General features: G+C 39.3%; 1 protein-coding gene across 1 annotated transcript; it reads right to left on the bottom strand.

Moving 5' to 3' along the window:
• Positions 1-25: 25 nt before the first annotated feature.
• LOC129250373 (neprilysin-3) lies at positions 26-25702 on the bottom strand. Its single transcript, XM_054890004.1, has 2 exons — positions 25464-25702; positions 26-863 (listed from the first exon to the last, which is right to left on the bottom strand). Exons 1-2 carry the CDS (start codon positions 25700-25702, stop codon positions 26-28), a joined length of 1077 nt encoding a protein of 358 aa, XP_054745979.1.
• Between the last annotated feature and the right edge of the window lie 305 nt (positions 25703-26007).

Genomic DNA, 26007 nt, shown 5'->3' with positions numbered 1-26007 from the left:
TTGATCCATATGTGTGGTATGTACTTTACTTACCTAAGGTTTGTTTCCCATTTAATGTGCGCCCGTTCATTTTATAACTTCCATATTGTCGTTGAATACATTCAGCTTTTTCATTAAACCTTTCAATACTCTTATTATCCCACCATCGATGTATGTTACCAAACTTGTCATATTCTCGGCCTTGGTCATCGAATGCATGCGTTAGTTCATGCCCCATAACAACGCCCATTGCGCCGAAGTTAAGACTTTTTGGATTGTTAGTATCGTAAAAAGGTGATTGTAGTATACCAGCAGGAAAAACGATTTGATTTTTTGTAGGCGTATAGTACGCGTTCACCATTTGAGGAGTCATACCCCAATGAGTCTTGTTTACAGGTTGATCTAATTTCTCTAAATTGGTCTTCAAATTATACATAGCAACTTGAATATTATTTTCAAAATATTCATTAGGCACAATTTCTAAGTCCGCATACTTTTTATCTAACTCTCGCGGATTTAGAATGTAATCAGGAAAACCAATCATATCTGTTATTGCATTAGCTTTATCAATTGCACGTTCACGTGTTCGCTTGTCCATCCACGTTAGATTATTTAAATTTTCTTTAAATGCTTCGCGAATTTCATTGATCATATGCTCAGCTTCTGGTTTCGATTCACCATGAAAAGCTTGGCGTACGAAGATTGCACCTACTGCAAAACCAATAACGTTATTTGTATCTGCTACACAGTAGCGCCATATTTCTTCTCCTCCATCTGAGCCCATTAAAGCTTTGCGCACACCTTTATAAGCGTCTCGAAAAGGTTTTGACAGGCACGACGTCAAAGTGCGCACCGCCTGCCATACCAAATAATTATTCACCGTTCTATATGCAAATACAAACATAAAAAAATTAACGTTTATTTTATTCGCTACAAAAATGTACGCAAAATAAGAATACAAAGGCTCATATACTGAAGGTATGTCTTAAAAATTAGCTCTAAATTTGTTGTACATAGTATAATCCATATATACTTAGCATATGGTATATGTTATAATTGGTAGGTGTTTATTCCCTTTTCCAAAAATTTGCCGAATAAAGCTTGACCTAAACACCTTTTAAGGATGTATGCAGAAGATTATTATAATGGAATGGATAAGATTATTACGATAAGGACGAATATTTAGATTTAGAAATGAAGTTGTCAGTTTCTATCGGTAGTACTGCGTTGTTCTTTGGCAAATCGGAAGTGTGCACAATACATTGGGCGCAGCACAAATAAATTAGAAAGACATGCACTAAACGTGATGTGAATCAAGATCATGCGATTTCTGGTTCTTTGAAAGAAAATATTATATGTGTGCTAATAGTCCAAGCCCAATTCCTGAACGAAATATTTCAAATACGAAACAGTGTGTTTAAAATTAGTTCCTCAAGACGTAAAATATAAAAAATGTTCCTACTTAAATACCTAGACCTTGAACCACTACTAAGGATAAGCCAATTTTCAACTCTTTATCGGGTTGTATCAAGATCTGCATATTCGCTTATTCAAGAAATTGTAAGCCCTGCATCGAACAAAACTTTTGAAACTTCAAAAAAACTGGCTGCTTTTAAAGAAAAAAAGAAGAGCTTCAGCAGATCAGAAAAAACCTCATTCTCAGCAGATTTGAATAAAGTTTTTAATATAATATTTCCCATTTAAATGTTTTGAATTTAAATAAAATTAAAGAAGACAGATACTTTCTTATAGGCTAAAGAGACAAATGCAATGTTTCTGACTTCAGTTGATAAGAAACTGGAAAATAGCAAAGGTGTTGCCTCAACCGAAAACAAAGAGCTTAAGTATTAAATAAAGTACTGGAAAAGTGGGAACAGTGTAGAAGCTATCATAGTTTCGGTCTACCTACCCTATGACTCTTTACAGCCAGCTCCTTCGAGGGAGCTAAGAGAAGTAGTCAAGTATGTAAAATCCAATAATCTGGGGTAATAGTGGGTTGTGATGCAAATTCACACAACATTGTAAGGAGAAGCAGCAAATGCAACCCCAGAGATCTCAAGTTACTGGATTTTATCCTGTCATCCGATTTGGTCATTCAAAACACTGGTAACAAACCCACTTTTGTGACCAGAAGGAGACAAGAAGTGATTGATTTAACACTTACCAATAGGTCAGTTGGAAATCAAATCAACCGATGGCGAGTTTTGGAAGAGGACTCTTTTTCTGATCATCATCTTATCGAATTGCGACTGGGAATTGCCACAATATCAATACCTTCCGGTAGGAATCCTCGAAATGTGGACTGGGACAAGTATGGGACAGGTATAAACTCAAATCAGCAGAAATTATTGAAGATGCTACTAAGAAATTAGAAGGTACTTTAATCAATTGCTTTGAGGAACTGTGCCCACTCAGGCAAAGCAGACAGGGGAAAGCGGTTCCTTGGTGGAGCCCTGAACTGTCGAAGCTTCGTGTACGGTCCAGGAAACTTCTTAATAAGGCCTTGAAGACCAAAACAGAAGAGGACTGGGCTAATCATCGACTTACACAGAGAGAGTATAAGAACAAAGTACGGAAAGCCAAACATGAATCCTATAGAAATTTCTGCAGTAACGTCGAAGAAATGAGGGAAACAGCGAGACTTTGTAAGGTCCTTCATTTGGACCGCTCAGTAAGGCTGGATTCCATTCGAAAACCCAAGATTGAAGCCGGGCTAGAAGCTGACGAATATACAATGGGCGTGTTCGTGGACATTGAGGGGGCTTTTGATAATGCCACTTTCGGCTCGATATGTTCTTCTGCCGAACGACGTGAAGTTAATCAAATCATTGTAAAATGGATATATTCCATGCTCTCTGACAGGCTGTTAACCGCTGGCGAGAACAGTGACGAACTTATCACCGTCAGGGCCAAGGATGTCCCCAAGGGGGTGTTGTTTCTCCGCTGCTGTGGTGCTTGGTCGTAGACTCTCTACTAGCGGAGATGCAGGAATTCGGTTTTCATGTCCAAGCACATGTGGACGATGTCTGTGCGCTCACATCGGATAAATCCTTAAGGACGCTTTGCACGAAAGTGCAGAGGATTCCTGACAAAATCTATGACTGCTGCATGAGACGAGGTCTTTCCGTTAATCCGAACAAAACAACCATAGTCTTGTTTACGAGAAAACGGAAGTTGGATGAACTCAGTCTTCCAACACTGAAAGGTGTCACACTTGGTCTTTCCGATGAAGTTAAATATCTAGAAGTAATCTTGGATAAGAAGCTGACTTGGGAGACACATGTTTCACTGAAGGGGAATCGCGCATTCAGGATTTTTCAGCAATGCGCGGAGCCTTTGGTAAAACCTGGTGTCTGAAACCTGCTGTGGTCTTATGGATATACACAGCACTTATCAGACCAATCACCACTTACGCTTCTGTGGTCTGGTGGCGACGGAGCATGGTTAAGTCCACAATCCGGGAACTATACAGGCTGCAAAGAAGCGTATGTTTGTGTATCACGGGTGCCATGAGTACAACCTCTGGTGTTAAGATACAACAGGAAGCAATTAAATCAATGTGTAGACTCCATAAATATGATTTCTGGCACGAAGATGGAACTTGGGGACACAGAGAAATCCTGAGCAGTATTTACTGTTTTTGGCACCTAAAGACGACCTGATACCCACAGTTTCATTTGGAAGGAAACTTGATGTCAGACATGCGTGAGCAATGGAGCAATCCAGAATGCATGCAGGGAGGTTGGACGGATATTTTTTTTACTTTATTTCCAAGAATTAAATAGGGTATGGAGCCGGAAGGTACTTAAACGATAGTAATAAGTATCACTATGCTATGGGGGAAATGGCAACTGTTTTCCAAACGGAAGTTTTTGCTATCCTAAACGTAGCCGAATGGATAATCGAGAGGAGATAGAGCGCGAAACAGATTTGAGTTTTCAGTGACAGCCAGGCTGCCCTGAAAGACCTGGAGAACGCGAAGCAAACCTCAAAGATTGTTCAAGAATGTAAGAAGAAGCTTAATTCAGTCGCAATACAAAATAGGTTTGTACTTATATGGGTTCCAGGACGCTCCGCTGTTCAAGGAAACGAAATTGCCGATGAATTGGCCAATCGTGGATCAGCGACTCCCCGACAAGGGCCAGAGCCAATTATCAGAATCAGTTCCGCAGATACCATGAATCGGATCAATGATTATGTAGGCAATCTACATAAAGAGCGATGGGCCGGTCTAGAACGCTGCAGAACTGCAAAATGTTTTGTGACTTGGAAGGGAAGACATTCGATTGATGGTCGGTATCATTACAGAACACAACCAATGGGGTCAGCATATGACCACCATTGGAATCATTTAGGACCCAATGTGCCTGTCTTGCTTGGACGAGGCGGATAGCACTGAGCACTTTCTGTGAGTGCCCTGCCTTCGCTAGAGTAATGAGTAATATTCGTTCTCTAAAACTGGAGGATATTTACAGATTTTCCAAAGAATCTGAAAAATTCTCACAGGACTAACTATCTCTATCTCTGTCTCTATTCTTTCCTATCTCTTTCTCTGATACTTTTCGCCTTTCACCCTTGACTATCTACCCTCTTTCCAGAGCTTTAAATACAATGCGGCGAATAGTATTTCTAAATAGATAGGCTGGTTTTTCCTTTGCGTGTTTGTTTGCGTGGAAAACAATTGTCCTGGTGAAGAAAAGGAGTATAGATGCCAGTATCTTTCTTACAATCGATGCAAGTCGCTATGACAGATTTTCGTCGTCGCGAGCTTTTTTGACAATCACCATTTTGTGGAGCTCGCTATTAGTACTAAGAAAAAGTTTTTTTAGCAATTAGCAAATCACAAAGAAGTGCCATAAGTCTGTAGCACAGTAGTTCTACCGATATGCTACCCAATTTTGGTATAAGTATGACAATTGAAGTTTTCTTAATTTGCGGACTTTTAGAATGCCTGGTATATGTAGGAGCATGAGGTATGAAATTCTACGTTTTTCCTCACATTGTTGTGAGCGATGGTTCAAACTCAAATAGATCAATCTGGGAATCAAAGAAGCCTGCTGAAGAAATGTTTCGTGTGAAATTATTTTTAATTTATTCCTTTTTTGATGCAAGAAAGGTTGGATGGAAGTTCGACTCCCGCGAGTAATTGAACCGCAGCGTGGAAAAATGATTGGCTATATATTTTGGGTTGAAGCTTATGATTAACTTTAAGACTATGCTAAGATACATAAACTTTGTCAGGAAGAGTATATAAATCAAATGAAATTAGGGTGGGTCCAATGAATTGAGTTACATTGTTGACGGTTTTTGTCGGCCTTCCTTTATTTTGATTTATTTATATACACTTAACTTTGTTAAACTCGTTGGAAATGAGTATAAGAGAAATATGATAGAAATAATAGGACTATGTTTAAGTTCGTGCGGTTTTACAACAGATGGCGTAACTTGATTATTATTCCATCGATCCACATTTCCAAACATTCATTGGAGAGCTACTGTCGTAAGGCACAAACGTCAGTATAAGTTTTTTATTTGAAGCGTAAACAACAATATTTTTACCACACTTGAAAATGTCGAATTTCGTGCCAAATAATGTGTTTTTGCGGGGAATTTTTTAATATGAAGAAAAAAGCAGCCGAAAGTCATCGTATCTTGGTGGAAGTTTATGGTGAGCATGCTCTAGCTGAGCGAACGTGCCAGAAGTGGTTTGCACGCTTTAAAAGTGGTGATTTTGGCTTGGAAGACGAAGAACGCGAGGGTGCGCCGCCAAAGTTCATGGATACCGAATTGGAGGAATTGCTCGATCAAGATCCGGCTCAAACGCAAGAAGAGGTTGCAAAAACTTTGGGAGTTGATCAATCAACCATTTCCAAACGTTTAAAAGCCATGGGAATGATCCGAAAGGTAGGCCATTGGGTGCCGTATGAATTGAAGCCAAGAGACGTTGAACGCCGTTTTATGGCATGCGAACAACTGCTTCAACGGCACAAAAGAAAGGATTTTTTGCATCGAATTGTGACTGGCGATGAAAAGTGGGTCCATTACGACAATCCAAAACGTCGGGCAACGTATGGATACCCTGGCCATGCTTCAACATCGACGTCGGCGCAGAATATTCATGGCCTGAAGGTTATGCTGTGTATCTGGTGGGACCAGCTGGGTGTTGTGTATTATGAGCTACTGAAACCGAATGAAACGATTACGGGGGATGTCTACCGACGACAATTGATGCGTTTGAGCCGAGCACTGCGAGAAAAACGGCCGCAATACGCCGATAGACACGACAAAGTTATTTTGCAACATGACAATGCTCGGCCACATGTTGCACAAGTGGTCAAAACATACTTAGAAACGCTCAAATGGGATGTCCTACCCCACCCGCCGTATAGTCCAGACCTTGCGCCATCCGATTACTATCTCTTCCGATCGATGCAACATGGCCTGGCTGACCAGCACTTCCGTAATTACGATGAAGTCAAAAAATGGATCGATTCGTGGATTGCGGCAAAACCGACCGAATTTTTCACAAAGGGAATCCGTGAATTGCCAGAAAGATGGGAAAAAGTAGTAGTAAGCGATGGACAATACTTTGAATATGAAATTGGTAACCATTTTACGTCAATAAAGTTTCAAATTTCGAAAAAAAACCGCACGAACTTAAACATAGTCCATTAGAAAACTAAGTACATACGCATTTGTTAAACAACAAGAATCAAGTCAACAGAAAGCTGAGAGAAACAGATGCGTCTACTTTGAGCGAGTACCTGTCCAGAACTGTATATTATTACTATGGTTTTGGGGATAGGGCACTGCAACTTTAAGATATATTGTATATCTTTCCTGGATTATGACGATGTCTTTTAATTATACTTTCGAAAGGAACTTTAGAGGACTCTGAGCCCTTGGAAATCATCGTGGCCTTCATTGTTATATGATCATCTAGTAGTATTTTGCATCTTTTCATCGATATAGGGCTCAAGAATGCAACTTTCACCGCGTTCCCAAGTGGCGGATAGGGAAATGCTCGGCAGATATGCAGGGTAGGTGGTAAGTAAAATACCACCCGTGGACCAAATCGGGCGTCTGTCTTGTAGCAAGCGGCTATATAAATGTGACCAGGAGAGTAAACTCTAAACAAATTCCCAATTCAAGTCCTCCATTTCAATAAGTGCCTTAATGCGCTACTGGGGCACTGCCGCAGAGTATCAACCTTTGTCCTTTTCTTGTGGGACCAAAAGGAACACAGCGAGCCAAAGAGTTGTCACTCAAAATCCCAAAGACGGGACCTCAGAGACAGAAATGCTTCAGGAAAACAGTTTAGGTATGACCTCAACAACTGAAATTCCTAAACAACACACCATCGGCACAAATACAGTCGAAGAACCCTAAAAACTGAGCGGGGCAGGCAAAAAGAGGCTCAGTTACCTCCTTAATGCGGCAGTCCCCGACTATCACTCATAGCGAGCGGTTCATTCTTTCGTTTTGTGTGTTTTCTGACTTTTTCGCCATCTGCATAGCCCACGTGGCTTTCGATTTGGACATTCTTTTTTTCCATCAATTGATTTCGTTCATTTACATACATTGCCAATATCTAATTAAACTACACCTTTGGTTAAGTGTTGAAACCATGGCCCCCGGGCCACCGCTAATTGGCGCTAATCGGTTCGCATTGCTAGCCGATAGCACAACAATAAAAAAAGAGTGAAAAACAATAACAAAAAAAACATCTCTGAATACCCCTTTCATTAGTTTCCCTGAGCTTCCATCTACCAATAAAGCAAATCCTAAATTTATAGTCTTGGAATCTGTTGACAAAAATAAGCCTTTATCTACTACTCTTGCTTTACGGTTCATAAATCTATTCGTGCTGTGAGTAAAGAATTCCAAACAGTATCAGAACTCTGGTAACATTTTATTATTAGTGAACAACAAAAGCATTGCTGAAAGATTTATCTCCTTAAAAGAACTCCCCGGCATATGTCGTGTAAAAGTAAAATATCACGAAAATCTTAACTACAGTAAAGGAACAGTATATGCACCATTCCTAATCAATGTACCAGATGAAGAAATTGTGAGTGAACTTAGCCCCCAAGGAGAGGTCGCTGTTTATAAATTCCAAAGAAAAGGTAGCAATGAAAAAATATTTCCTACTGGCTTTATATTACTTACATTCCACCTATTCCATACCGCCGAAAAGATGGACATTGCTTGGCGTAATATTCGTGTTAGGCAATACATTCCTAACCCCATGGGCTGCAAGAGCTGTCAATTGCTCGGACATACAGTCAAATTCTGCAAACGTTCACCAGCATGTGAAAATTGTAACTTGCCCCCTCACTCGCCCGAAGCATGTAAGCGCACGCAATGTGCAAACTGCTCCTCTGAACACCCTGCTTCCTCCAACAAGTGCGAAAAGTTCATTGAAGCAAAATAAATTTAAAAAATAAAGGTAACTCAAAAGTGCACTATGCGAGAAGCCATAAAAACACACAAAACAATCACTCCAAATCTCTCTGAAAATTCTCCTTCATTTGCTTCCATTGTTTTTAATCCAAATAATAATATTGAACTAAACAACATTCAACCACAAAATAAGACTATTGTCAGCGAACAATTTGACACTCCAACGCCACAAATGCAGGAGATCTGCATTCCACAATCCAATTCACAGCTTATTAAAAACTCTCAATCTTTTATGCAATCTCTCACTTCACATTCGATACCCACCCAATCGCAAGTTCATAACAACAACCAAGCTATTGATATTAATTTACAACATTCCTTTTTGAACACTAACACCAATATAGAAAATTATCTACATTTACCTTCAAACTACTCTCTTCACTTTTCTCATATCACCAACCCAGGTGAAATGAACGCTTACTCTCATATCAACTTTTTACCCCCTGCTGATGACTCCACAATGTTATCAGACAAAGAATAAAAATGCAAAGCATAAGATGTAAATTAACAATTATTGATCAACTAATTCACAAAGCAAAAACAAGACACTACTTACATATATACCCTACAGATTAACTTTTTGTTGTTTTCGTTCATACACTCTTTCTATCCATTCTCTCTTTGCCACATTTTGTTTATTTAATCATGACTAAAGTACTACAATGGAATATCAAAGGCTATTGGAATAATTACCATGAATTGCAACTCTTGTTAAATGAATATAATCCGGCAATTATTGCATTACAAGAAACCCATTTACATTATGGGAACTCTCTTACACCACCCAAATCATTTTGTGGATATTATCACAATTTACCCATTAACACTAGTAATAAACAAGGAATATGCGTGTTAATTGAAGAGGATATCCCGCAGGCAAAATTAGATGTCACATCGAACATTTCAACAATTGCAATAGAAATAAACATTGGGTTTAAAATTACCATAATTTCAATGTACAGTAGGTTCTGTTTTTATGCGGTAGATACGTTCCGCAAGAAACAGCATAAAAAAAACAGCATAAAAAAAGCTACTAGTTCTATAGTAAAACTATAGATACGTTTCAAAAGTGCTAAAACCGCATAAATCTGAAATAATGTAATAAAATCGCATAAAAAAGGGCACTAGCCCCATATTATAACTATAGATACGTTCCATAGACCGCATGAATCTGAAATAATTAAATAAAATCGCACAAACAAAATATTGTATTTTTGAAAGTTATATCTTTATTTAAGAAACGTCAGAATCGAAAAATAAATTTAATTCAGAAATAGAATCAGACAATACCCGCATGTTGCGCGTTCGTTTAGGATTTGGCGTAAAATCACTTTCGTCACTTGAGGAAATGTACACGTCTGATCAGGATGGTGATGCAGGCGGTTCCATACTTGTAGGGTTAGCATTTCTGATGTAATCTGTGATGAGTTTTTGCTTAGCTGGTTTAGAATCTTGTTCATATGTACAATTCCCGATAGGTCGACATGCATTTTGTAATTTAAAAAAAAACTGCACTATTTCAAAACCGCATAAAAAAAATACCAGTCTAACGGTTAGACGCGATAGAAGTGAAACCTTCCGTAAAACAAACTGAGAGAGACGAAAGCAGCATAAGGAGCGGGATAATTATAGGTTCATTATAATATTGCTATAAAGTTCATATTTTATTTTCTTCATTTTATTATTATTCATCCTCAATGTTTTCAATTTCAACAAATGATATGAGTGGCTTATGATAGATAAAATATGATACAAATGCTTTGGTTTCGATGTTGTCAACATATCTTTGAAATACCGCGTCAATGGTTGTTTTTGATCGTGTTGTCGATTCAGTGCGATTGTTACACATTTTTAAATTGAATGTTGTATTGAGAACGTCAATTACAGGAACCGCTGTGTCCAATGCAAAATTTACGTTAAAATCGCCACTTAAAATCATTGGAACTTTATTGTAATCTTTTCTAAGTATCCGCGATACTTCTGGTGTATACTTTATTAAATTTTCGTGAATGAATTCCGTGATGCTATTTATTGATTTTTTTTCTGTCGATACTCACGACACTTTTCTGTATTATTTTTCGGCATAATTGCGGTAAATATTTAAAAATGAAAATATTTACGAATATAAAAATACACACGCGGTTGCTATTATGAGCGTCCCCAGCAAAACCTGCGTGACCGAAACTCTAACACAATTACATTTTTTTGAATGTTACAAACACATATGCACGCAGGTTTTGCTGGGGCGTGACCGAAACTCTAACACAATTACACATATGCACTCGTATTTGTTTGAAAATCGACTTTTTTTTTTTGGTTCTCCGTCAGCTTTGGAAAATGTGTAAACAGTAAGCAAACTTTATTCATATATTTTTCCTCATTTTTGCATCAGTAAAATTAAACAAACGCCGTAGCCGAATGGGTTGGTGCGTGACTACTATTCAGAATTCACAGAGAGAACGTCAGTTCGAATCTCGGTGAAAACACCAAAATTAAGGAAAACTATTTTTCTAATAGCGCTCACCCCTCAGCAGGCAATGGCAAAACACCGAGTGTATTTCTGCCATGAAAAAAAGCTCCTCATAAACATATCATAAAATAAAATAAAATAACTGTATAAAAAAATTTTTTTTCTTGTGATTCGAACCAAGAATTTTGGATCGGAAGCTCACATTGCTAGCCGCTCGGCTATCGCGCCATGCTGTCGGCGCTGGCCTAAAAGTTATTTAGTTCGTCGCTTCGTTTATATGTAATATTCGTAGCCAAGGGTGTCGCTTTTTTCGTTTCACTTTTTCTCAAATCACTCCCAACGATTCTAAAGAAGTTTTCACTTCAAAAAGCCGCATAAAAACAGAACCTACTGTATATACCACCCGATCAAAATTTTAATTCAAGCGAACTCCTTTCTGTCCTTACGAGCATATCAACACCAATTTTGTTATTAGGGGATTTTAACAGTTGGATCCCTCTCTGGGGCTCTGATACTGTTAACCAAAGAGGAAAAATTATTGAAGACGTACTTCTTGCCTCAAACCTAATCGTTCTGAATGACGGGTCTTCCACCCACTTCTCAACGCACAAAACTTTCACCAATATAGACATTTCTCTTTGTAGCCCTAATTTAGCTGCGAAATGCTCATGGAAAATTTTAAATAATCCCTATGGAAGTGATCACTTTCCAATTATTATATCAATAGAATCTAACCACAACAACGACAGAATAAGGAAACCACCTAGGTTCATTACCGACAAGGCCAACTGGCCAAAGTTCCAAAAGACCTGCGATGATCTATGTTTAAAAATTCCTACTTCCGACAACATCAATAAAGAAGCAGCAAATATTAAAAAGATCCTACGTGCTGCATCCCACCTCCATATACCTCAAATAAAAAATAGACTACTCAAACCATCGGTTCCGTGGTGGAATAACGAGTTAGCAAACTTAAGGCATAATAAACAAAACGCCTGGGCTAAATATAAAAGGCAACAAAATGAATATAATTTAATAGCCTATAAAAAGGCAAATGCTACCTTCAGATACAACTCCAAATTGGCTAAGAGAAAGTGCTTTGCAAACCTAACTGATTCAATCAACCCCAGCACTAACCCAAAAGATGTCTGGCACAGTATTAGGCTGATTTCCGGTTCCCACAAACAAAACAAAGTTTCAGTTATAATTACTGAAAGTAAAGAAATTGCCAATAACTTCTCCTCAGTTTGGTCTGCATTTTCTAGTGACACCAACTTTGATCAAGAATTCATATCCGAAAAAAACATGGCCCTTAGTGGACCTGATTATCCCCCTTAATTCTATTTCCAAAGAAGCTGTTCTCTTAGAAAAACCGATTACTTTTGTAGAACTTAAGAAAGCCCTACGGTCTGCTAAAGGAAAAACCCCTGGACATGATAGAATATGTTACATTATATTGAAAAACGCTTCATTTGATCTAATAAGCAGACTGCTCAGGCTCTATAATAATATTTTCGTCCAGGGGATATTTCCACAAAACTGGAAAAACGCCGACATTATGCCAGTTTTAAAGCCTAATAAACCAAAAGCTGACGTCAATAGCTACCGACCAATTTCTCTTCTCTCTTGCCTCAGTAAAACGTTAGAAAAAATTGTTGCAAAACGCATCATGTGGTTTGCGCTAAGGAAAAAACTTTTATCTCCTAATCAAGTAGCATTTAAATCTGGGCAAAGTACTTCAGATGTACTATTATATTTTGATCATTACTTGTCAACCGCTATTTCCAGCCGAAACCATGTCACTGTACTGGGTCTCGTCTTTGAAAAAGCGTTTGATAGAATCGGCATACATGTTGTTGTTGTTTCAATAACAACTTAAAAAATGGAGCATTGGCCAAAAGATATTCAACTTCGTAAAAAGCTTTTTAACAAACCGCACTTTTCGAACTAAAGTCAACTATAAATACTCTGGTAGAGTACCTCTGTACAATGGAACAGCACAGGGTTCTCCCCTATCAGTGATATTTTTTATTATTGCATTTGATGATATAAGCAACATTATTGAAAAATACAACGTCAAACACTCTATTTATGCTGATGATGTGTTAATATTTTCAAAGAGAAACAACTTAAACGAAATAAATAACATATTCCATAATTTACTTGATGATATATCTCTCTGGGCTCTTATTTCTGGAGGCTATTATCATATAATAAGTGCAAAACTCTGCATATATGTAAGAAAATACCCTATTGTAATTTTAGCTTGACCTATAATAGAAAATGTTACTAACCTGAAAATATTAGGCATAATTTTTGATAAAAATCTTAGCTTTAAGGAACATTGTAAATACCTTAAATTTAAACTTAATAATAGATTAAATCTCATTAAATACTTTGCTTCAAAATATAGTAATGTTACCCAAAATTCTCTAATAAATCTAACAAAATCATCAAAAATATCTTGCATTGATTACGGTCTACCAATATATGGACAGTGTTCAAAAGGTACCCTCGCGAACATATCAGCAATCTACCATTCAGCCGTTCGTAAAAGTCTTCGAGCTTTTCCAACATCCCCGACAAAAAATATTTTAGCCCAAGCTGGACTCCCCGAAATGAGTGATAGAGTACGGTATAATACACTTCGTTTAATTCCAAGGATATATTGTTCCAGTAACCCAATTATAAACAATGACTTGAAAAATGTCATCAGAAGAACCACAAAATTGAAGCGTGAATCAGCTATATACAGAGCGGTGGAAGAAACCGCGAAACTCAACGTTTCCATAAAGCCCATGTTAACTTTTCAATCGAGATTCCCACCCTGGGAACTTCCTCCATCCATTTTCATCACCAGCCTACTGATGTATTCAAAACAAAACACCTCTAAACTTGTTTATCAAATGCTATTCTTTCAAATCAAGAACTATTGAGATGCCAAAGGCTGGAAATTTATTTACACTGACGGCTCTAAAGAAACCGACTCAACTGCATTTGCTGTGGTATGTGATAAGGGAAGCATACTTAGGACTGGTCTTCTATTCCCACACAACTCGATATTTACTACCGAGGCGATTGCTATAAACTTCGCCATTGACCACGCCTCCTCAACTAAAGGAAAATATTATATATAATCTGCACAGACAGTAAATCTGCCATCGCAGCTCTGTCGAGCGCAAACAGCAGAGAACCTTTAATTGACAATATTCGAAATAAATTGTCCCAGCAAAAGGCAAAAATAAAAGTTATGTGGATCCCTGGGCTCAGCGGAATTCTTAGCAACGAAAACGCTGATAAAGCAGCGAAAAATGTCAGCAATATCCCTACATTCTGTTCGAAACCTTCGTTAAATCCGACATTCTAAGGATAATCGATAGTATCTATCACTCAACCGTAAGGGAGAAATGGTTTACATACCAACACAGCTACAAATCCATAAATCCAGAACGACTAAAAGCAATTATTCCAACAGGAGCGACACTGCAGCAGACAAAAATCTTTACCCGACTCCGGCTAGGACACACAAATATTACTCACCAACACCTTCTAAAAGGAATGCCTGCCCCGATTTGCTCAGCATGTAACTGTCCACTGTCCATTATTCATATAATAGACTACTGCACCAAGTATAACAATGGCAGAAACAATATCTTTAACGGCAGGAAACCTTCCGAATTACTGAAAGAGATTTCTCTAGAAAATATGTCGAATATTTATGATTTTATATATCAAATTGGACTAATTTATCTTTTATAATTTTGTTTATTAATTCCCTACACATAATAATTTTTATTCTAATATTTTTTTTATAAATAAGTAAAAAATCTATTAGTATTATTTCAGGTTGATAGTCCTAGCTACTAGTGCCTTTCGTAATGTAATATAGTTATTTATAATTATATTTCTAATAAATAAATACCTCCTTAAAAAGGCTCAGCAGAGAGGAGGCATATGCTAAAGCTCTGTTCCCCATGCCCGCAAAGAAGATAGATGCCATTAAGCCAGGTCCAAAGCGACATAGGTCTTAGGAACAGACAACACCTCGAAGAAGCGGGCTAAAGACGATTAACCGTCTACAAAATCGTCTCTCAAAGGGACTATCCCAATACGCCCCTAACAACAGAGGAAATGGACTCCATTCCGAACTTTATTCTTGGGGAAATACTGGTGGAGAAAGACGAGACCATAAAACCGACATTTTTGGGTGCAGACTACAAAGCAGGGTACATGGTCTTGCATTATAAGAATGGCGCTTTTTCGGACTTGATAAAAGCGGCTATCACTAACTATCACCATGGATCGCAGTGGGGTACTTTCCCAATGCAGAAGCAAAATAAAGGCCTCCACCTCGACATCTGGCGTACACTAAAAAGAGTTGAAAGAGGCTCAAATGTAACACTGGTTCTAGCAGTAGACCAGAAATCAGCAGCCAGATTGATGGAGTACAAAGAATGGGTAAACTACCGTTTCAGTCAAGTGATCCTCTAGCTGAAGGTTACACTCGTCAATGCAAATCTCCAAATCGCGAAGGCCGCATCGGCCGAACTTAGCATGAGGTTTGCCAGGGGTAACTTCAACTTGCGGCTTATACAGGAGCCCTGGCAGGGCCTTTGATATGGCCTCACAGTACAAAACACAAGAGTAATCTATGACGTGGGCGTAGTCAATCCAAGGGCTGCGATTATTATAGACTCCAACTTTAATCATTTGCCATTTAATGAATTTATGGATGGCGACACGGCAACAGTACTAGTCGAAGTGGACTTTGACAGAAAGAAGTAAGAAGTCGTTATTGCCTTAACCTATTTCCAAGGGGACGTGAAATACTACAAGGTACATTACAAGATATTAATCATTGGATGTGATGCAAATGCACACAACACAATCTAGAGGAGTACAGACACAAATAAAAGATGTGAGTTACTCCTAGGGTTCTTAATACAAACAAATGTAGCTATTGTAAACAAGGGCAAAAAACCGAATTTTGCAAACGCTATACGACAAGAGGTTCTTTACTTAACACTCACAACTAACCACTCACTTGATATGACCAACAACTGAAGAGTACTCAAAATCTGATCATAAACATATTATTTTTAAAATCAAAGGTCAAGTTAAGAGTGTTATGCTGTACAGAAGTCCCAAGGCTACCAACTGGGGCAATTACTCAGAGTGCCTTGAATCTAAACTAGCCAAAATCATGCTTCCTATAATATCGACAGAGCAATTGGATGCATCAGCTGTAAACCTGACTGACTCCATCATATCTTCATACCATGAAAGTAGCCCACTCAAGACAAAAACCTAAACAAAGAGAGTTCCCTGCATCAACTAGCAAGATCAAAATTCAATGATACAAAGAAATATAACACATGGGATGGGACTTTTACAAGCAGTTTCGACGAAACACTAGAGCTTCTTCTTAGAACTAACCTTCCTGAGTGTAGGCTTAACGCAACCTGTGGCCTGATCAAGGAGTGCCATCGCACACTCTGTTAAAGGCAAAAAATCTGACTATCTATAGAATAGTAAATCACGAAAGGGTAGAGTGGGCAATCAACTCGTTCAAACCCGGACTAAATGGTATTTTTCCAGCCCTGCTCTCCAAGGGCACTGTGAAATTAATACAAATTCTGGTACATATATTCAGATCAAGTCTTAGTTTGGGTAATGTCCCTAAGATTTGGCGGGAGATCAAGGTATTATTCCTACCAAAGGGAGGCAATAAGCTTCCTGAATCTCCCAAATCCTATAGGCCAATCAGCGTTTTTTATGTTGGTTGTCTTGATAACTCCACTCCATAAACTGCAATTTGCACATCACTGCACACACTTGTTCGCCATATAGAACAGGCCCTTGACCTAAAGGAAATAGCCCTCTGTGCTTTTATGGACATTGAGGGTGCATTTGATAACGTGAACTTTCGAGCAACAGAACTGACACTCTCCAATAGGGGAGCCGAGCAATAGTTAAATGGGTAAGCAACATGCCAAACCAAAGGATAATCACAGCCTCTCTGGGGCAAGTTACCCTAAGTGTAACAGCCGCCAAAGGATGTCCACAAGGGGCGATAGTACCTTAAGGATGCCTTAAATATAACCTGGGAGTGGTGTAGAAAAGAGGGATTATCAATCAAACCTTCCAAAAATACTATTATCCCATTTACCAGAAAAAGGGTTCTAAATATACCCTTCCTAGGAATAAATGGGATAGAGTTACCACTAAAGGAAGATGCTAAATATCTAGAAGTTATCTTGGATAAAAAACTTATTTAAGAGGCCCACCTCAACTCAGTAATAACAAAGGCAACGAAAAACCTTTGAACAACAAAACAACTCTTGTTTAAATCCTGGAGTCTGAACCCTACAATGACCTTCTGGATCCACACCTAAATGGAATGACCTATCGTACTCATTCCCATGGCAGACGGTTCTAGGTTACCGGAATGACTCGGGTTTTTCCCGACCAAGGGCTGCCGCCCCAGTAAACTAGCCCTGTCTAGTGAACAGTATATCACCCCACCCCTTAAGTCACAGGAGCAACTCCTCGCAGCAACCTTGCTCCAAATACTTCTTCTCAGGGCTTGAGTTGAATCCAACCCTGGGCCAGAAGTATTCTATTGCTGCGTCTGCCATAAACGGCTCCACCCGAACTCCACCTCGGTTAGGTTCAACAAGTCCAACGGGATGAGCCATCTTAACACCTGTTCAGGCCTTAAGATACATAGGGAGTGGACCACACGGTATGTGGCCTCGTGTTGCTCCCGCCAGCAGGCGTCTAATGCCTTCACGGCATGATATAGGTGCGCTCATCAGAGGTGAAAACCAATTGATTGTAGGTGACTTTAATGCGCAGCACGATCTTTGGCATTCAAGCGTGCCAGATGATCGTAGGGGTTAGTAATTGGCAGAGCAAATAGACGATTCGACATTCAGCACTATGAACGACGAAGCCCCCACCAGGGCAGTGGGCAATTGTAGCACCTCGCCTGACCTAACAATAGCTAACGCGGGTCTGATAAATATCATAACGTGGCGACCTATGCTATCGCTTGCATCAGACCACTTACCCATTATCATCTCGATTGAGAGACCTGCCGACTTTGTTTCCGCGAACCACCGGTCCTATTGTAACTTTAAAAAAGCTAATTGGGCCGGCTTCACGGAATTCACTGAGGACACCTTCGCCGCTCGTCCCATCCCCAACGATGTGCGCGTAGGCGAACGCGCATTCCGCAAGGTGCTCACAGCTGCTGTGGCTCCCTTCATCCCAGCTGGAAGCTTTAAGGACATCCGTCCTCATTTCCCAGCCGAAGCAGCCAGCTTGGCAAACGAGCCCACGCCAGGCCGATCTCGGGGATCCCCGCATAAGGGATCTCAATTTGGAGATCCGGCAACTGGTAGACCAACACAAGCGGACTAAGTGGGTTGAGCACTTGTAGACCTATTACCTCACCTCTGGGGTGAATAAGCTCTGGTCCACCGTTAGGTCCCTGTCGAACCCGACGAAACACAACGACAAGGTGCCCATCACCTTCAACGGTTGTACTTCGTCGGACACGAAGAGATGCGCGAGCTATTTTAGCCGGCTTTCTATACTGCATCCTCCGGCCGACAGATCCAAGCGTCGTGCTACCAGAAGGCTACACAGTGGCTATACTCTCCGGTGATGAGGTTCGGGGGGCCATCAACAAATCGAAAACATCTAAAGCCATTGGGCTGAAGCACTTGGGACCTTTGGGGGTAGGATTTCTCATAAGGGTCTTAAATTTGTCCTTGGCCACTCACATCATCCCTGACAAGTGGAAAGCAGCGAGAGTGGTCCCAGTACTGAAGCCTGGGAAACCCGTGAACCAAGGGGAATCTTATTGTCCGATAACTCTCCTTTCCCCAGTAGTGAAGACACTTGAAGCCCTCCTACTCCCACTCTTCACGAAACACCTGGCCCCAGCCCCACCTGAAGAAGGCTTTCGACACAGTCAGCCATTCCACGCTACTAGATGATATTTATCAGTCGACACTCCCGCCAGGGCTGAAGAGGTGGTCCGCAAACTATCTGAGCGGTCGTCACTCGTCAGTAACCTTTCGAGATCAAACATCAAAGCAGAGGAAGATAAAGCAAGGTGTACCGCAGGGTGGTGTCCTTTCTCCCTTGCTGTTCAACTTCTATATCTCGAAGCTCCCCCAACCACCAGCGGGAGTTTCCCTGCTCTCATACGCTGACAACTGTACGATAATGGTGTCAGGCAATGACATCGATGCCTGTGTTCCAAAGTGAACAACTACCTCACCGACCTTTCTTGCTTTTTCACTGCGAGGAATCTCCAACTTTCCCCCACTAAATCCAAGGCAACCCTCTTCACCACCTGGACAAAGGAGGTCAAACTGTCCCTTAAGGTAAAAGTCGATGACACACCAATACCGACAGTAAACAACCCCAAAATTTTGGGTGTAACCTTTGACAGTTTGCTCTTCTTCTCAGCGTACACAACCGCAATTGCCACTAAAGTCGAAAACCGCAACAAGGTCCTAAAATCGCTTGCCGGCAGCACTTGGGGCAAAGACAAAGAACTGTTGCTATCGACATTTAAGGCAATTGGTCGGCCGGTTCTAAACTATGCAGCGCTTGTCTGGTCGCCTGGAACTAGTGACACGCAGTGGACAAAGCTTCAGACATGCCAAAATACTGCCATTCGGACAGCGACCAGTTGCCTCCTGATGTCCCCGGTTCAACACCTACACAACGAGGCACATATGCTCCCAGTAATGGAGCATAACAAACTGCTCAGCAAGCAGTTCCTGCTGGGATGTTACCGCAGGTTTCACCCCTGCAGACACCTGCTTAAGCCTGAGCTGCCTCAGAGGCACGTCAGGAGACATCTCTTAGACTACGCTGACTCCGCAATCTACTGGACCTGACAGTATTTAGACAGTCAATTAACGACATTCACCAGGAGACCGTCACCACCTTCTTAATCTCCCATCCTGTGAATGCCGTAATCAGAGTCCAACCACAACCTACAGCAGATGAAGAGCTCCAGCTTCCTCGTGAGACACGTGTAACACTGGCACAATTACGTTCTGGATATTGTAGCAGACACTGGCGGGGCTACTATTACTTTTAACAAACAAACAAACCTATCGTACTACATGGGGCTTTGGTATGCTGGGTTAAAACAAATGCTTTGTCAAAACTGTGTAAACTATAAAGACAGGCGTGCCTGTGTAAACTATGGGTGGGCCATGTAAAATTTGCTTTTTGAATCGGCTATAAAAAAAAATTAACCAATATTTTTTCAATTTTTTTTTTATTTTGAAGATTAAACATTGCCATTTATGAATGAAAAATAATATCGTTCAAGTGACTGCCACGACTGGCTTTACAGTAGGCCATTCGATCAACCCAATTTTTAAGCACATTTTCGATTGTTTGGGCTCCAATTCCATGAATGGCAACTTCGATTTCGTGTTTTAAAGCATCAATCGTCTGTGGATGGTTCGCATAGCATTTGTCCTTAATGGCTCTCCACAAAAAATAGACCAACGGGCTTAAATCACAGCTCCGAGGCGGCCAATTGATATCGGAATTCAAAAACGGTAGCCAAAAGTTCGAGTGCAACTTTGGCAGTGTGACAAGTTGCACCGTCCTGTTGAAACCAAATGCCGTCCATGTCATTCTCTTCAATTTTTGTAAACAAAAACTCGTTGAGCATGTCACGGAAGAAGAAGAAGACTCACCACTTGGAAATAGGCTTTGAATATTTCCCAATTTTGTTCAAGCGTATAGCGTCCTATTTCGTAATTGTCAAACCTTTAAGTAAATTATGAACACATTTGACATGTCATTCTCAAAAAAATAGGTTGTTCAAAAGGCAAACGCTATATTGCCCACCCGTACAAAGGCGGGAGCCATTAAAACTACCCCAACTGCTGGCATGGAACCGCCTTTATTTTATCACCGCTACATTTAGCAATACAAGAGCAAGCTACTTTGCAAGCAATCTCTTTTCATTGAAAGAAAAACTTGAACTAGGAGATCTTACTGGACACCTCAATATTTTAAACAGGGTTCAACATGCAGTATGCATGACCCAGGCGAATGGCCACACTGAACCGGTACTCAGTTTTATTAACCCTAGAACACACACCCGGGTACAAATGTATCCACTTCAACTTTAAAGTGTTGTAACTTTTGAACCGCTATACCTCTATACCGCTTACTTCGGATCTAGGAAGATTATTTAGTGTTGAGTTCAAATTCAAAATTTGAACTAGATCGGACCATTGGTTCAGGAGCTACAGCCTTCCAAACACATTATATACGTAAACACACACCCGGGATACGTTTGTACCCCAATAGTAATATAAAAATCCTCAAATTATATTAATAAAAAAAAAAACATTTTTTATATAATTTTTTTTATTTGAAAAATTAAAAATATTCATTTCACACATTATATTATTGACTTTTATTATAAAAATTATAAAAATGCATCTTATATCTAAGGAAAATCATGGCAAATAGAGCAATTTGTTGATGTGACCGAATGTTCAAGACACATTGGCTTCTTACATTTGGCGCACAGCTTTCTGGTTTTTCTACGGCGTTTTTCCTCTTGTGCGTAACATAAATAGCAAGATCCGGACACAGGTTTCGGCGTGTTCAAATTTTGAATTTGAACTCAACACTAAATAATCTTCCTAGATCCGAAGTAAGCGGTATAGAGGTATAGCGGTTCAAAAGTTACAACACTTTAAAGTTGAAGTGGATACATTTGTACCCGGGTGTGTGTTCTAGGGTTAATAAAATTGCTTCAATAGCAATTTTAGTCGGAAAATTTTGCGTCACTTGACGATTTACGGCTCTGGCTTCAATAATGGGCATACACAATGCTTCAGCCAAGCTGCGAAGGATCTGCTTACGCTTGTTGTTTGTTCTCCAAGGCAACATAGGGTTATTGAAATCGTAGACAATGTAGGCTGCAAGAGCTGCAATGTCCAACATGTTGAACAACATCGTTTTGTTTGTCTTTGTGTTGGATATTCCGCAAACATTTGGTCCATTCGATCAACACCACCTTTGGTACGATTATAATATTCAATTATTTCAGGTTTCCCACTGTCAGCTATTTCAGCATCATTATGCATGGTCGAAAGCAAAATTACTGCTTTATTTTTTTTGGGAACATAAGAGCACATTGTCACATTATTTTTGAAGCCAAATGTCGTTGAACCAATTGCCCTGTTTTTGTTCTGCTTCATTTTTTGAGGAATATAGATTTTTTTTTCCGCAAAGTTCCAACGATCGTGAGTTTCCAGGTGAGAAGCAGTTCTGCAACTGGCAAGGTTGTAAAAAAATTGTCCATTGTAATGTTTCGGCCACTTCCTTGGTATTTGGCAGACAAATCGTTCACCACTCGTTCGCCTTGGTTCGTTTCCCTACCAGTTTCTGCTTGGGCAGTATATATTTGTCCATGCAGTGGATATGCATTTGTGGCATGGCAAATCCATCAAACCTTGACACCATATTTAGCAGGTTTTGACGGTATGTACTGCGTAAACCGTGTGCGTCCACGGTAAGGAAATAATTGCTCATCAATCGTCAAGCATGAGCTGGGCTTGTAATGTGCAGCAAGATTATTGTTCATCATTGTCCACAACTCACTGATCGGTGCTGCTTTATCAGTTAGTAAGCGTGTTGCACGAGTGTTTTTATCGTCAAATCTTAGGAACCGCAATATCAAACAGAAACGGTTGACTCCCATTGTGGCGCGATATAAACGATAGTTTTTGACGCTCCATAAATCTCGAACATGTTCTCCATTGCTATGGTTCACACCAGTCATAATAAGTATGCCAAAAAATGCATACAGCTCTGTTATTGACACAGGCGTCCATGACTTAGGAGTTGTGTTTGGATGCGCATTGTTGTAAGCATTATAAGTTTCTTTTGCTAACTTATTTGTGTGGCGCATAATTATATCAGCCATTTCAACGTTCATGAAACATTTGAATGTTTGCTCTATTGACAACATTACAGTGCATCTAACTGGTCCAGAACGTTCTCTTATAATATTTTGTCTGAGTACCTGACGACTTACATTTGGTTCTTTCATCCACTCAGTACCATCACGTGCAACAAATTTTTCGCCACTAGCAGGTAATTCATTATTTTCTTCTACTTCTTCTTCTTCATCGTCTTCTTCATCATCCTCATAGTCCGCATAATCAAGTAATACTTCTGCGGCACTTTGCGAAACTTCAGCATCGTCATCAGCAATTTCAATGTCATTGAATTGAATTTCTTCTTCATCTTCTGAGTCAAAGTCATAGGGAGCGTCATCGTCACAAATTTCATCAAATAAAGATTGTATATATGATTCTCGCTGTTCCTCAGTTAGCCTGCATAATAAAAAAAATTAGTATATCTTTACATTGTTGCTTATTTTACATTTTTCCTTCTATATGCTGCACTTGATAAATATTCGTTTCTTCTTGAAGTCATTTCGTATCCAGTTATTTATAGTTTCAGTTATATTTATTTTCACTTATATTTTCACTTCTTACACTTTTGAGCACCAAAACAATAATGAAAATATCAACAGGCAGCATTTATAACAACACCTCGTGTGAAAACAACCCTTGCAGCTGCATATAAAATACAAAAACCAGTTATACCAGTGTATTTGCTACCTACGTACCCATACCTTGCGCGACCTTTTTGCACATATCTTTTGAACCAGGTAGAATATTTCAATGAAATAAAAACCAAAATGTGTATTCGTTGTTACTCTACAAGTATATTATTATAAATTATATTATTTTGTTTTGCATTTATCAGGACAACAACAAAAACAAAAATCCACTGTTGCATGTCCTGACTTTATTTGCCCATATCGCTGAAACCAGTACGAATATTCGAATGAAACAAAACACAAAATATTTGCTATAGGTATATTGAAATATACATTTCAAAAAAAAAAAAATCATAGAAATCGGTTGAATAAGCATTAAAAAAACGGCAAAATAAGGTCCCGGGTACAAACGTACCCCGGGTGTGTGTTTACGTGGTATTTTCTGGGTGTGTGCTCTAGGGTTAAGAGATACAAGGTAATCTTTCAGTCTAGGGAAGAGTGGAACACTAACGCAACATGGCTAAATGATGACTCACAAAAATGATACACAGCTTGTTCCAAAACGCTCCAAGGAGTAGGAGTGGGGCCTAGAGCACACAAATCCCTAACACTAAGTAATACGATTTTCCATGTGGAGCTCTTCGCCATAATGGAAACAGTGGAAATCATATGGAAAAGAGGGTTCGAGAGAGTAAAAATTAAAATACTTTCGGACAGCCAGTCGATTCTCAAAGCTTTGAATAGCTTCACATTCAAGTCAAAAGTCTTAATAGAGTGTAACAATGCAGTCAATAAACTGGCTACTCATAATAGGCCTCACTGATTTGGTTATAAAGACTTGAGGGACACGAAAGAAACGAGAAGGAGACTTTTATGTCAAAAAAGGGGCAGATAAGGGGCTATTTATTGGACCAGCCCCATGTTTCGGCTGTAACGAAATAAAAATAAAAAAAAAATCAACAAATGTATCCAAACAAAAATCACGAAACACTGGAACGGTACAAGCGACCTTAATCACTCCAAAAAGTTTCTGAATTTCAATGCCAACAGAGCAAAATCTGCTCTAACCCTTGATAAAAAGGACCTGTAATAAACACTTTAGCACAATAGGGTTATCTAGTACACGATCATGCAGGTTCTGCTGTGATGAAGACCTAAAAGAAGTGTACATACCAATTATATATTTATATTTTTATACGCATTACTTACCGAATGTAAACTAAAATTTTGTGTCTGAAGGAGTCATGTTTGTATGGTATATGGGGATATGAAAAAGGTAGATTTGACCAGTGTATTTCGCACTTAAAATAATGAATGTAGAGTTTGCACTATTGTTCAATAATTTAACCGTTCGTTGTGTGAAAGTTTTATATTCTTTCGTTGTTTAAAATGGCCTGGCCAGGCCACCTATGAGAACACGTGCTTTATTTATAGGCTGGTACGAAAATTATGTCTGTAATCAATTTAAGTGTAATACCGATTAATAAAAAAACAGATTGATTAGTGTTAAAAGAAATTTATTTATCAAGGTTCATCCCTCTTACTTTTTTTTTAAATTATTTGAAAAATTCAATTTATAAATAAATAAATAAAAATATAAAATTTTAAAAGTTGCTTATGAAGTTGACGTAGTTACTGCAGCTAGACATATGCTGCAAGTGTAGGTTTTGGTTTCTAAACCGTGAGTTAAGCACATTGCATCTTTGCAAATGTGGCAAGTAAATCGGGTTTTTCTTTTAAACTTATCCAGTTTGGTACATAGCTTGCACAATGGCCGGTACTGTGAGCTTAAGGGCTTTGATGCAGGTTTTTGTGCAGGGGCCGTCGAAGTTGATGGTGGATCCTGTGAGAGATACATTATTTAAATTAATTATATATTTCAGTACGAATTCGGATGTTTGTATAAATACTTACATTGTTGCGTTATAAATATCAAAATGCCGAGAATGCCATAGATCCTTTGCTTGCATATTATTACAGTGGAACACACCGGGAAATAACAGCAATCCAAACCAAGCATACATTTCCATTTCGTCTGTGGGCTTCCACTCTTTTGGTTTACATGTTGGACTAGGCTCGTTCCAGGCCTTGATCATTTGTCCTGCTTTCCGATTCGTCTGACGAACAATTATATCGACTATTTCAGGTGACATTATGTCACGAAAAATAGACACTGGATTCGGCAGAAATCTATGAGCAGGTCCCACTGGTCTGGTGCTGGTACTGGTAAATCGGTTCCAATGGCGTGCTCTAGGTGCTGGTGGTTCCTTTTTCTAAAGCACATTGTCAATCTTGCACTCGTAATATTGCTCTTTTTCACCTAGTAATCGATTCACTCCACTGGCAAGATTTGAGACACTAGGCTCTGGTTCGATTACTTCATCCCATTCAACTTCATAAATTTCTTCGTTTTCAGGCAATTCTTCTTCAACCTCAAGCTCGTTCTCAATATCATTAT

The sequence above is a fragment of the Anastrepha obliqua genome, chromosome 6 (assembly GCF_027943255.1).
Source record: "Anastrepha obliqua isolate idAnaObli1 chromosome 6, idAnaObli1_1.0, whole genome shotgun sequence".
NCBI classification, from domain to species: Eukaryota; Metazoa; Arthropoda; class Insecta; order Diptera; family Tephritidae; genus Anastrepha; species Anastrepha obliqua.
The sequence above is the reverse complement of the archived record's forward strand: the minus strand, read 5'-3'. Positions and strand labels throughout refer to the sequence as shown.

Excerpts from the sequence above, each read along its gene's own strand:
- LOC129250373 (XM_054890004.1), bottom strand. The coding sequence starts at position 25,702 with ATGTCACCTGAAATAGTCGATATAATTGTTCGTCAGACGAATCGGAAA. Across the intron at positions 864-25,463 it reads GATATTTATAACGCAACAAT|AACGGTGAATAATTATTTGG; the intron begins GTAAGTATTTAT and ends ATTTGCATATAG.